This window comes from Xenopus laevis, chromosome 4L, assembly GCF_017654675.1.
Source record: "Xenopus laevis strain J_2021 chromosome 4L, Xenopus_laevis_v10.1, whole genome shotgun sequence".
Classification (NCBI taxonomy): Eukaryota; Metazoa; Chordata; class Amphibia; order Anura; family Pipidae; genus Xenopus; species Xenopus laevis.
In genome coordinates this window covers 91,827,596-91,840,072 of record NC_054377.1, presented here as the reverse complement: position 1 = coordinate 91,840,072, position 12,477 = coordinate 91,827,596, and the positions used below count along the sequence as shown (strand labels likewise).

The 12,477-nt window shown below is 37.7% G+C and overlaps 1 protein-coding gene across 6 annotated transcripts in view; it reads left to right on the top strand.

The window, feature by feature from the left end:
• Nucleotides 1–10,135, top strand: part of cc2d1b.L (coiled-coil and C2 domain containing 1B L homeolog) — a 44,176-nt gene extending 34,041 nt beyond the window's left edge. For 4 of the 6 annotated variants that reach the window (XM_041589139.1, XM_041589142.1, XM_041589141.1 and 1 more), the window contains 2 exons: nt 73–201; nt 346–5,683. In XM_041589139.1, coding sequence (XP_041445073.1) covers nt 73–201; nt 346–402 — 186 coding nt within the window. In that variant the 3' untranslated portion in view covers nt 403–5,683. 6 annotated transcript variants of the gene reach the window in all.
• Nucleotides 10,136–12,477: the final 2,342 nt, after the last annotated feature.

The following is a 12,477-nucleotide window of genomic DNA, read 5'->3' as shown; positions in this document are numbered from 1 at the left end:
ACACCAACTTTTCTTCTTCCTGATGTGTCAGGAGGTGAAGCTGTTGCGGCTAAACCGATGTCTTTTCTTTAGGTTTTTGACGGTAGGAAGCCGACTGGTGGTAAATTGGAAATTAAGGTGCGGCTAAGGGATCCTCTAAATGGCCAGGACCTTCAGGTGGTGACTGAGAAGTGGCTGGTGATGGGACATGTTCCTCGAAAGGTAATTGTTGCTGTGTTTATTATACCCCTGATACAATGTCAGAAAGCATGCCTTCAAGAGAACAGCACTGTATTGGAGCCCATCATATTAGTCCCATTTTACTGCCACAAGTGCAGCATTAAACGTAATCCTTTGTTAAACCAGAAAGTCCGGCTTGAGACTTCCTGTTCGGCGCCTGAGGTGATGGAAGCACAGAGGTAGAGCTCCTGCTTACCAGGGTCGAGAGTCGGCACATAGAAGCTGTTCTCTTCATTTGAAATTTGTTCGTGTTGGTTCCCGGAGTGAGGAGAGCCAGAGGAGCAGAGAGGAAGCAGGTTTTTTGGTGATTTGGCTTCGTATGACTGCTGAGGTGTTCCTGATGTGCTGAGCTCTTTAGTTACCTCAGATTCTGCCATTGCATTTGTCAAGCCCACGCTGTTTTCGAGATTCACCTGTGAACTTGCGGTTCTCTTAACCGGGGGCTCTGCTGCATACTGGTTATATACTACATTTTGAGTCAGTTGTGGCAAGTTCTAAGCAACATATTTCTAACAAAATGGTGGCCTCTGATTTCCTGCTGGGACACTGAGTTATCAGCTAACTTAGTCAGAGCTGCTTGCTGAGTCTTATTTTGTGTCACATTGTTTCAATCTTAGTGACAGGAATTTGTCACAAAAAAACAGTTATCTCTCTGCTGACTAAGACTAAACATTGTTAGTGATTGCTGTCATTACTGAGACTTTTGTTACACCTTTATTGTATACAATGTTGCAATTGCTTGAGGAGGATTGTAACCATAGCAACAAATCAATGGTTACTTCTTTGTGAAAGGAAAACAGAGACAAAGAATAAAACAAGAAGGAAAAATTGACTTGTAATAAAAGTTTTATTAATATTGGGATTGTTGCTCAGGTTTTCTAATATATGAAAACGTATTCTCCTTCCTTGACAATGTCTTCTAAAGCTAATGGCAAAACATATGAGAAGGCTAACAAGAAAAATGTAAAGCTACAGGATAGGGATACAAATAGTATTTTCTTATGTCACAACTCTGCTCCTACAAGAACATCTTTATCTAACGACTACTCTCTTATTGCGGCTGAAGTAGCCAGACTCATCAATCCAGTTATAGAGTCAACAATTAGTAAGGCCATTGACAAACTGCAGATCAAAATTACTAGCATCTCAGAAAAGCTCTCTACACATGATAAAAGATTTGGCGAGATCGAGGATGTGGTTTCTCAACTCCAAGATGATATGATTGATTCTTCATCCAGGTTGGACTCTTTAGAGAAACAAAATCAAGAGCTTAAGTTGAAAGTGGATGACCTGGAAAATAGATCTCGGAGAAACAATCTCAGATTCATAAACATTCCTGAATCTTTCCAGAATGATTCCTTAAGCATGTTAATTTCCAAAGCAATTCCCATCAAATTGGGTCTTCCTCAGGATTGTCAATGTTTCAAAATAGAGAGACTTCATAGGATTGGTCCACCTAAAGATCTCCAACCCATGAGACCAAGAGCAATAATTGTCAAATACCTGGACTACACAGATAAAAATAGATTATTTCAAGCCTACAAAAAATTTAATACACTTGATGTTGAAGGAAATAAAATTTTGATATTTCAAGACTACTCATTGCTTCTGTCTCAAAAACGAAAGGAATTTTCCAAAACTTGCCAATCACTGGCTAATCTTCATATCAATTTTGCCTTGATGTATCCTGCTAAACTTAAGATTTTTCTGCCTTCTGGAGCCAGGGTTTTTAGTGATCCTAGAGAGGCGCACACTTTTGTTTCACATATGGAAAAGAAGAATAGTGGAAATCTTGCTTTGGTAACACCATCTAACTCAAAATGTGGCTCTCCCCAAAAGGATCAAAGATGGAAGAGATACGATACCCCTCGACAGTCTAGATTTTCTAAGGACTCAAAACCTTCTCAAGTTCAGACCAAATTTAGGTCTAGGTCGAGATCTCCACTTCCTCCTAGAACAGGCAGTCTTCCACATTCCAGTGAAGAAGATATGATCCCTGATACTTGACTCTAAAAGGGAATAAACTTTTTCTTCAATATGACCCTGTAGCGGGTGTTATATTCTCTGTTTAACTCGTCTCATAGAGAGAGAGTTGTTAGTTTTCCATCCTTAGGGAAAAAAGGAAGTGTCCTATTACTTAGTATACCAAATTTGTTATTCGGTTCTATAAGTCACTATCTTTTAATTTTACATGTTATTACTGATCAGTATTGTTTGCTCTGTTTTGTTTATACCAGTGGATGTAGCTATATATGTATTATTTTACTTAAATCAGCTCAAGCTCATCTTTCAGGTTGATGTCTTCATCTAGATCATATTCCTTGTCCTTTGTTTCCTGGAATGTCAATGGATTAAATCACTTTTCTAAGAGAAGGAGTATACTTAGTAGTTTAAAAAATACCAAATGTGACATAGCATTCCTACAAGAAACCCATCTTAATGGTTCAGAGAATGCTTGGTTGAAAAAAGATTGGGTTGGTGAGCTAGCCTTCTCCCCTGCTGTTAAGAAAAAATGTGGAGTAGCTATTTTATTTCATCGTAAACTGAATGTTGCTATAACAAAGTCGATAGAAGATGAATTTGGCAGATTTATTTACACTGAAGTACTCATTAATGATGTTGTGTGGCACTTGTGTTCCGTTTATGCTCCAAATAGTTCTAAGTCTGATTATTTTAATTGGCTCAAAAAACAAATTTCTATGCTTCCTGCTAACAATATAATTCTAGCAGGAGATTTAAATGAGTCTTTTCTTAGTTCTTTAGACAGATCAGATTGAAAATTGAATAATCCTTGTAAGAAATCTATGCTCCTACATAATTTTTGCAGAGATACTAACCTTAATGATGTTTGGAGACTTTTTCACCCTGCTGAAAAAGATTTTACCTTTTTCTCATCTGCTCATCATGTAGGTACAAGAATAGATTATTTTCTAATTTCCAATAATCTGATAAATAGAACTATTGAAGCAACTATAGGAGACATTAATATCTCAGACCATGCACCAATCTCATTTGTGGTCTCCATTTCACCTGCACCTAGAAACTATGTCTCTTGGTCCTTTCCTGATTCGCTTAAAGATAATCCAGACTTCATTAAGATGCTACATAGCAGATGGGATTTGTTTTTCAAGGAAAACGAATTACATTCAAAAGATCCATCCTTATTATGGGAAACTTGGAAGGCAGTGGTTAGAGGGGAAATATCTTCTTTTAAATCTCACTTCTTTAGGAAAGTTCACAAAAACTTTCTTGAGTTGAGTAAAAGACAAAGCATCTCTTACATTCGATTTAAACAACATCCCTCATTTGAGTGCTCAAAAATATAAGAATATTTTAGATGAACTTAAAATTTGGATTAAATTGAGACAAAATTTTTTTGCATCTTTTTCGCAGGCTAGGCTTAAAAACTTAAGTAATAAAGCAAATAATTTGCTTTTTAATCTTACTAAGGCTGAAAATAAGCAGGCTAAACTTATTAAGATTAAAGATACTCATGATCAGCTAACAAATGATCCCAATAAAATTGTAAGCATTTTCAAAGATTTTTATAAAGATTTGTACTCTAATCCAAATATAAACTCTGAGAAAATGCAAGAATTTTTTGTAAATTGTAAAATCCCCCAGATTTCAAAGGGTCAGTTGGAAAAGCTAAATAGTCCAATTTCCTCTGAGGAAGTGTCCACTATTATTAATCATCTGAAAACTGCAAAGGCAGGTGGCCCTGATGGCCTAACTCCTTCTTTCTACAAAATTATGAAAGATAAAATCTCACCCTTTTTAACAAACCTATTCAATGATATATTATTCTTTGGAAAGAGCCTACCTTCTAGTGAAATATCAAATCTTAGAGTTATCCCAAAAAAAGACAAAGCCTTATCCCTTCCCTCCTCCTATAGGCCTATTTCCTTGTTAAATCAAGATATCAAGATACTATCCAAGGTCCTTTCTTCCCTCTATAATATCCGAGGCCCAAAATGGTTTTATTAAGAATAGGTCAGGAGTAAAGAATATTAGGGCTCTGATCCATATCTTATACTTTGCCAAAAAACATAAAATCCCCAGTTCTATTTTTAATATTGATGCTGAAAAGGCGTTTGATAATATTACCTGGGATCATCTATTTGTTTGCCTTTAGAAATTTGGTATCACAGGCCCCTTTTTCCAATATATCAAATATCTTTACAAAAATCCCAGAACACAAATAATTTTGGGGGGAGCTAGGTCGCCACCTTTTAAAATATTTAAAGGGACAAGACAGGGCTGTCCTTTGTCGCCCCTTTTATTTAATATTGCTCTAGAACCGCTAATTCGTTTCCTTGATCAATCCAAGTCAATTTCGGGAATTACCATTAATAGAAGACATCTCAAGGTATTAGCCTTTGCCGACGACTTATTACTAATTTTAAAAAATCCTGAGTCCTCACTTAAGGTTGTTTTTGATTTATTCCGAGACTTTCAGTCCTTCTCTGGTTATAAAATTAATGTTGAGAAATCGGAAGTAATGAATATTTATGGTTCTTTTTCTAAATCTTTACTTAAGAAATTCCAACTTAAAAACCCAAAGAATCAGATCAAATATTTAGGATTAATAATTCCATCAGATCTAAATAATTTATATTCTTTGAATATCACTCCAGCCTGTCAAAAGGTTTTTTCCATGTGTGAAAAATGGGCTAATTCTCCCCTTAATATAAAGGGACGAGCACTCTTTTTTAAATCTTTGATATTTCCCAAGTTAATATATCCATAAATTAATCTCCCCTTGCTTATAAAACATTTTGATATTAAGAAACTTGACTCTGCCTTAAATAAATTTATTTGGAATGGTAAAAAGGCAAAAATTGCACTTCATAAATTAAGAGCTCCAGTTAAACTTGAAGGGTTAAATCTTCCTAACTTTAGAGCTTTTAATTTATCAGCCCTCACTAGATACTGTATTGAGTGGATCTCTCAAGGCAATAAATTTACAAACCCTGACATCGAGATCTTTCAAGAACCCTTCTTTGATATTTTATCTGTTTTACATAGCAAATGGGGAATTGTTCCTTGTGACTTTAAAAGGAATCCTCTTTATCGTGAAAACATTTATTCTCTCAACATGGGTATAGTTATACAGAAACCCCTTTCATGCCAGCAAAGCTCTTACTTAAACCCTCAGATTATCAAAAGTCTGATTCCTTTCTATTTTCTGCTAAGAGAAATTTACTAGTCTTAGTTAAAGACTTATTTGATCCACATAAGAAAACTTTATTATCTTGGTCAAAACTCAAAAATGAGTACAAGCTTAATGAATCTGATAGATATTATTACTTAGCTTGTCAATGCGGTCTTTCTCTACTGCATGATAAAAACAATTTGATTTTAGCTGACCACAAGCTAGCAGATGATTTGGCAGAATTTTTGGAACTCCCCTGTTTGATTTCAATTAACTCTTTATCTAAAAAATTTTGGAATATTTATGGTACAGACTCACATCCATTATCTAAATCGTCCATTAAATGGACTGAGTTTTTACAATGTCAAGTGTCTCCCTCAGATTTGGTGAAATCTATTAATACTTATAATAAATTAATTTTGGCAGAGAGTTGGAGAATTCAACACTTTAAGCTTATTCATTTAGGATATGGGAAAATGTTTGCTAAAAGTACCTCTAATAGTCCTATATCATTTTGTCCTAAATGTGACGAGACTAATGTGTCAATTTTTCATTATTTATGGTCCTGTCCAAAAATTAACCTTTTTTGGAGGGAAGTTACTAATTTTTTGAATTCTAGACTGAAGATAAAAATTAACCTATCTCCGTGTATTGCTTTACTGCATCTAGATATTAATATGCTTTCTGCAAATCCTAAGTCAAATTTTATCTCCCATGAGAGTAAATTATTGACTTCCTTTTTTCTAGCTGCTTCTAGGAAAGCTTTATTTAATTTCTGGTTACAAAAGGAACCCCCCTCATTATCGGACATCATCTCTTATATGAATCAGCTTAGTTGGCAAGAAGCCTTAATAACTAAAACTAAAGGAAGTATTTCCAAAGATTCTTTTAGGCTGGTTTGGTCTCCTTATTTTGAAATCTGTAACTCCAATACTGGCGATCAAATAATGCGCTTTCTTCAATAGTTAGATGACCTATCTGACACTCCAGATGATAAATGGGCTTTTTCTTTCTTTTATTACTTGTGCATCCACTGGCTTAGTTAATTTTTAGTTCGTTTTTTGTTATTTTTCATGAATGATATAGTTTTGATACTATCATGCCATTGTCTCCTTTGCAACATATTTTCTTCATCTGCATAACATTTGTTGTCATTTTGATTTTTATTTGTTTAATATGAAAATCAAATAAAATATTTTAAACAGAAAGTCCGGCTTACTCTATACAGATGGGCACAGCTGTAACTGTAAAATGAAATAAAATATGACCCCTTCAACACATAGTACCTACCAAGGTATTATCAGCTACTGCTTTTGCTAGCAATGAGTTCATCATATACTTAAGGGGTTAAAAATAAATAAAAACACACACACACACACCTCCCCCCCCCATGCTAGGTTATTCAATATATTATTGTGATGTGGCATGATTTTGTTTGTGGACATTTCTCATCTCTCTGCAATAAAACCCTGCAGTCATACGGGTAATTTATCTGTGACAATTACTCTACAAAGAAACCTTATATAACATGGAACAGATTTCAGTGAGAGATGGAAGAGAAGAGAATAAGCTACAGACAACACCCTGTAGTCAATGAGAGATTTCTGCTCTTCTTCTCTATAGCACCTGTAGCCATTTGTTCCGCTCACACAATGACTGTTGTGTTTGTTTGAATCAGCTACAGCCACTCAGTGAAACCATTTTCCTATTCCAAGTAAATGTATTTAATACACAGCCTTTGTCTGATACAGTTGGCTTAGAAGTGGTTAATAGGGCCTAAACTGTGCTATTTAAATGTGTCAAACTCCAGAACCCATTATCTTGGAAACATGCATTGATGATTTAGGGTAGAACTACACGTCGGTGCGATCCGTCACGCTACAACAAAACATCGGTGTCAAACCGCATGCAACAGAAATAAGGTAAGTGAATGCATTGTCGGATGGTGTCGCAGCGTTGATCCAATGTGACACGACTGTCGGATGCAAAAGCTGCGACACCATTTGACAATGACAATTCACTTACCTTATTTCCATCACATGCGATTTGACACCGGTGTTTTGGTAACCAGATAGCAGTTCCATAACACAAGATAACAGCTCCCTGGTAGATCTAAGAACAACACTCAATAGTAAAAGCCAAGTCCCACTGAGACTGATTCAGTTACATTAAGTAGGAGAAATAACAGCCTGCCAGAAAGTAGTTCCATCTGCAAGTGCAGGCACAAGTCACATGACTGGGGGCAGCTGGGAAACTGACAATATGTCTAGCCCCATGTCAGATTTCAAAATTGAATATAAAAAAATCTGTTTGCTCTTTTGAGGACCGCATTTCAGTGCAGAATTTTGCTAGAGCAGCACATTTAACTTTCGGGGAAAAAACAAGTTTTCCCATGACAGTATCCCTTTAACTTCATCTTGTAGGGTAAGATTTGCTAACTGCAGAATATTTCTATTTTTACACTTTTTTACACTTTTGGTATTTTGTGCGCTATTTTTTGCCTATCTTGTATATTAGGTAAATGTATGGACTTTGGTTAGTTTGGTATCACTTCACTAAAGGACTTTGATTTTTTGTACTCATTTTTTCATTATTTTTTATGTGTATTTTGTATTTTTACTATCAATGAACATTGTTAAATTGCACCAATCATTGTAAATGTAAGACTCTATAATTGCACCAATCATTCCAAGTGTATGGCTTTATATGCTTGATCTCACTAATTACCGTAGGCTTGACAAAGGGGCGTGACCCCAAAACATTGCTCACTTCCACAATAAACATGCCAGGGGTTCCTTGCTTGCAGCAGCCTGTGTGCCTTGGATCATTTTAGCTTGAACATTGTTGTGAGGTGGCCGAACCTCTACCATAGAGCACCAGACATCGCATAATACAACTTGGGTGTGCGAGAGCCAGCTGTATTATCTATACAAGTATCCCTTTAACTAACACCAATGTGTCTCAGTCACACTGCAGGCGTTTAATCTAGATGTGGTTCCACCATGGACAGACTTTGGGCTGACCCAAGCACTCACAGACGGATATTAGCAGTTCAGTGCAAGTGGAAATTATCCACATCGATATTCAGTTTAAAGTATAATCCAAGCTGAATTGTATGGCCATTATCCGATGCAGCTCTACAATGCAAGTCTGGTTGATTTGGAAAGTTAGGGCTCTTACAGACAAGCGTTTTTACCTGCGCTCCCCTGTGTTCCATTTTTTTGCGTTCAGCCGCAGGGAAGCGCGGGAACGCTCGTCTGTAAGAGCCCTTAGAGCTGAAGAGCACAACAGAATTACTGATGCATTTGTGAGGATGGAAGGTGGTTCAGGTGTTAAGTGAAATCCGTATACAAAATCCTTTCCTCCCATGCATCGCTGGCATCTGAGAACTCGCAATCACTAATTACAAAGTATATGAATTTAAAGAAAAAAACGTATTTTACTGAATGATCAGCTGGTATTGTTGTTTCTTCCTAGTAAGCGGCAGTGCATGCACAAAGGCAGAAGACATCCTGCAAATGAAGACGTCGCCTTTATAATTTAACCCCTTGACAACCAGATCCCAATGCTTTTTCTGGGGATGAAGCGGGGTTACATACCAAAGACTGCAGAGCACCTGCTGCAGCATGGAAGCACGTCCGAATCAAGCCAACCACCGATGGGAAAAGTCTGTAAAGTCTTCAACAAAGCAGAATGTCTGCAGATTTCAGACTGCGCCGACCAAAAGACCTTACTAACATAGCTTTGTGCTACAGTGTCAACTAAGCTTACACTCTAGCTTTATGTGTTGAATGTAATGCAGTTCTGTTTTAGAAACGTCTGAGATCAATGCACAAATGTGACACAGGAGGCAGAATATCTGCTGTCCCGTCGCCTGCTGCTGATGTTTCATCATTACAGATAAAGGTTCTGGGGCAGATGAAAACTGTAGGAATCCTGTACAAGAGGCAATTTGCTGCCGTCTCCTGGTAAGGTTTAATGACGCCAGATAAAGAGAACTGTACGAGTCCTGTCAGAGTAAATTTGCTGCTGTTCCTGGTGCTGAAATCATGCAAATCTGCACTGCAAATATTTATGTTGTGTATTCGTAAAATCACAAACTCCCATCACTGTATTCCCTCCTTTCCAGAGCAGATCGGTGCTGTGCCCATTTCAACACAACTTTTCTACTGGCCATTGTAATTAGTAACCGAAATGAACATTGATATCACTGACAGCAAGTCCCCTTCTCTGCATCCACCTCATCTACAAAGACTCATCCAAAACAGCCTATTCTGACAATAAATGTTTTGCCTTTTTGGGGCAAGAATGTTCTGTGGATGATTGGCGGCTGCTGGAAGAGGCCAAGTCTCTGGTCCCATAATACGACACACTTTCCCTGTAAGTGCCTTTAAACCCTTGTCAGTTCCCTCAGTCTATGTTGTCTGATAAAAGCTTTGTCCGTTCTGTGTGCCTTTCCTTTCAAACAGGCTGTAAAATGGGTTAATTTGAGTCATTTGCTTAGTAACCCCTTCAGTGCCAGAGTGGTGTGGGCGCAAGTATTACGCCGGCCCCTCTGGTTTCAGCAGGGTTATAGCTTTTAATTTATTCTCCAGTAGTAGAATTAATGAATGTCTGTGCCATGAGTAATGTGTCATTCTTCAGACTGTTAGAGGAAGCCATTTTTATTTATTGCATAGCTGGCAGTTTGTTCATACATGGAAATGTTTTATGTACTATATATATAAATAATGTATTAAATTGAAATGGTGCACCTTTCAAGTCTGACTCTCCTACTTGCCACGTCGCCAGTGCAGAGAAAATACAGCGTTACCGTTTGCATTACAAAATAAAATTTTATTAAAGGAAAATACATTTTGTATTCAAAACAAAAAATTTCATGTTACAGGATATTTCATTAATGATTGAAGCAAGCAAATTGCAGAGGATTTGCGCTTTGCATTAAAACAAGTGAGGTATCATAGGAAGATGGGTGAGGGGCTATGAGAAATGCCCGCGCTACTGGGCTTAACAAGTGTCATGCAATAAACATGCTGCTCTCCCAAAAACTGTCAGCAAAAGGGCAGGTGCCCCACTGGAGGATTTTGAATGTAAAAAGAACGTAGTAGCAAAAAAGCAGCAGAATTGATTTAGGCCAATGGTGATTCTTAAGGTCCTTACACATGGGTTTGGTTTAGCTGATGGGTTTATTTTATCCTGCCTGGTTGCAACCAATAAACTGTCACATCTGTCTCTTGGCAGAGCCATATTTATTTTAAATGCATTATATACTCACAGCATATGTGCAGCATTCCGATGAATAGATGTACAAACAAGTGGCCATGTGTAAGGGCCCTTAGGAGAAATGGTGCAAAGTGCGCTCACGCTCTAGTAACCAATGAGGATTTAGTGTGATGTACTACTTGAATGCAAACCTCGCATGGGCTGCTTTGAGTTGCTAGTTTGGGAGCTAACGTGACACCTGTTACTAGATGTATTCATATGCTTTATGCGCAGGTAACGATAAAGGGACCTTAATGGATAAAGATAGATTCCGATGTATAGGTTTTGCCTCTGCAACATGAAACAGTCAGATTTTCAAACAACTGAGTTCTTCCACACTGATTGAGTTGCCTATTCCAGTATTATTCCCACCAGGCCTCTGCATAGAAAAACTGAAATTGTGTAAGTTGCGAGAGTTTCATTTACACTGCAACAAGCCAGAAGCAACATGACGTGTGTGTGTGTCTCTGCCCATCTTTTACACACTGCAGGGAAGTGTTACATAGCATGCAGTATTTAGGAGATGCCATCATATACCTCAGCACCTCTTCGCATCATTCCTTTGCCAAACATCATTTCCTTTTATAAAACATTTAACAAAAGAAACAAATTCCCCAGTGGCCATCACAATGTTCAGGACTAATAGGCTGAGGTGAAGCATATGTGTTTAAGCACAGGGAATAATAATGTGTAACAAGTCTAATTGGCCGACCCTGCTGATCACATAAGCACATCAGTAACAGTCACACGAGTGAGGGAAGCGGTGTCTAAGGTCTCTTTCACACGGCCATTTTTACCTGTGCTCCCCTGTGTTGCGCTTTCTTCCGTTCAGCCGCAGGGGAGAGCAGGAGAAGACGCGGTCAATTATTGTGAAGGGGGCTGTACTCACACAGATGCACGCATGAGCAAAACGCAGGTGAAATGCAACCCAAACCTGCATTTGGCGCTTACATGCGTCTGTGTGAGTACAGCCCTATTCACAATAATTGGCTGCGTCTACTCCTGCTCTCCCCTGCGGCTGAACGGAAGAAAGCGCAACACAGGGGAGCACAGGTAAAAATGGCCGTGTGTAAGAGCCCTAACACTTAGAGGATAACTCAGGTCTCAAATAAAGCAGGAGTAAATGGAGATATGTAACTGAGAACTAATGCACATGTTCCTTCTCACACTGGAATAGTAAATCTAGCCACACACAGGCTCATTCAGGATATCCATTTGACTGCACATTGGGGAATTACAGAAGCCAATTACTCAGATCCAAATCATCAGCACATATATATTTAGATTAGCGGACAACCCATATGAGCAGCCAGATGGTATTTAACTGGCCAACACATGACAGTTACAAAGGGTATAGGAAGAAATAGTTTGTTATTCTGTGTCAGTTTTGTATCATAGAGCAATGTTGAAGCGAAGCTCCTATGGTTCCACACAAGCTGACTATTGCTATATCTGATCTCCATTATTTGGAGGAGGGGCCTGTGTTTGCCACAGTAACTATTACTAGTATATATCACATCACTATTCACTGCTTTCAGGGACAGAAGGTGCATCTATCTGAAATAAATATTCAATACAGACTGACACTGTATATCAGAACTACCAGTAATTACTGACACAATGAAATAGTATTAGATGCCATTATTTCATACTGAAGGGGTGATTTGCCTTAACATTTACTTTTGTTTGTTTTGAAGCTCTCAAGCTTCATAATTAAACTGTTTTATGGTTGCTAGGAGTTCACTCTAGCAACAATTGAGAAGTTTTGAAATCAAATTAGAAGATGAATAGTTAAAGGGGTGGTTCACCTTTAAGTTAACTTTTAGTATGTAATAGAATGA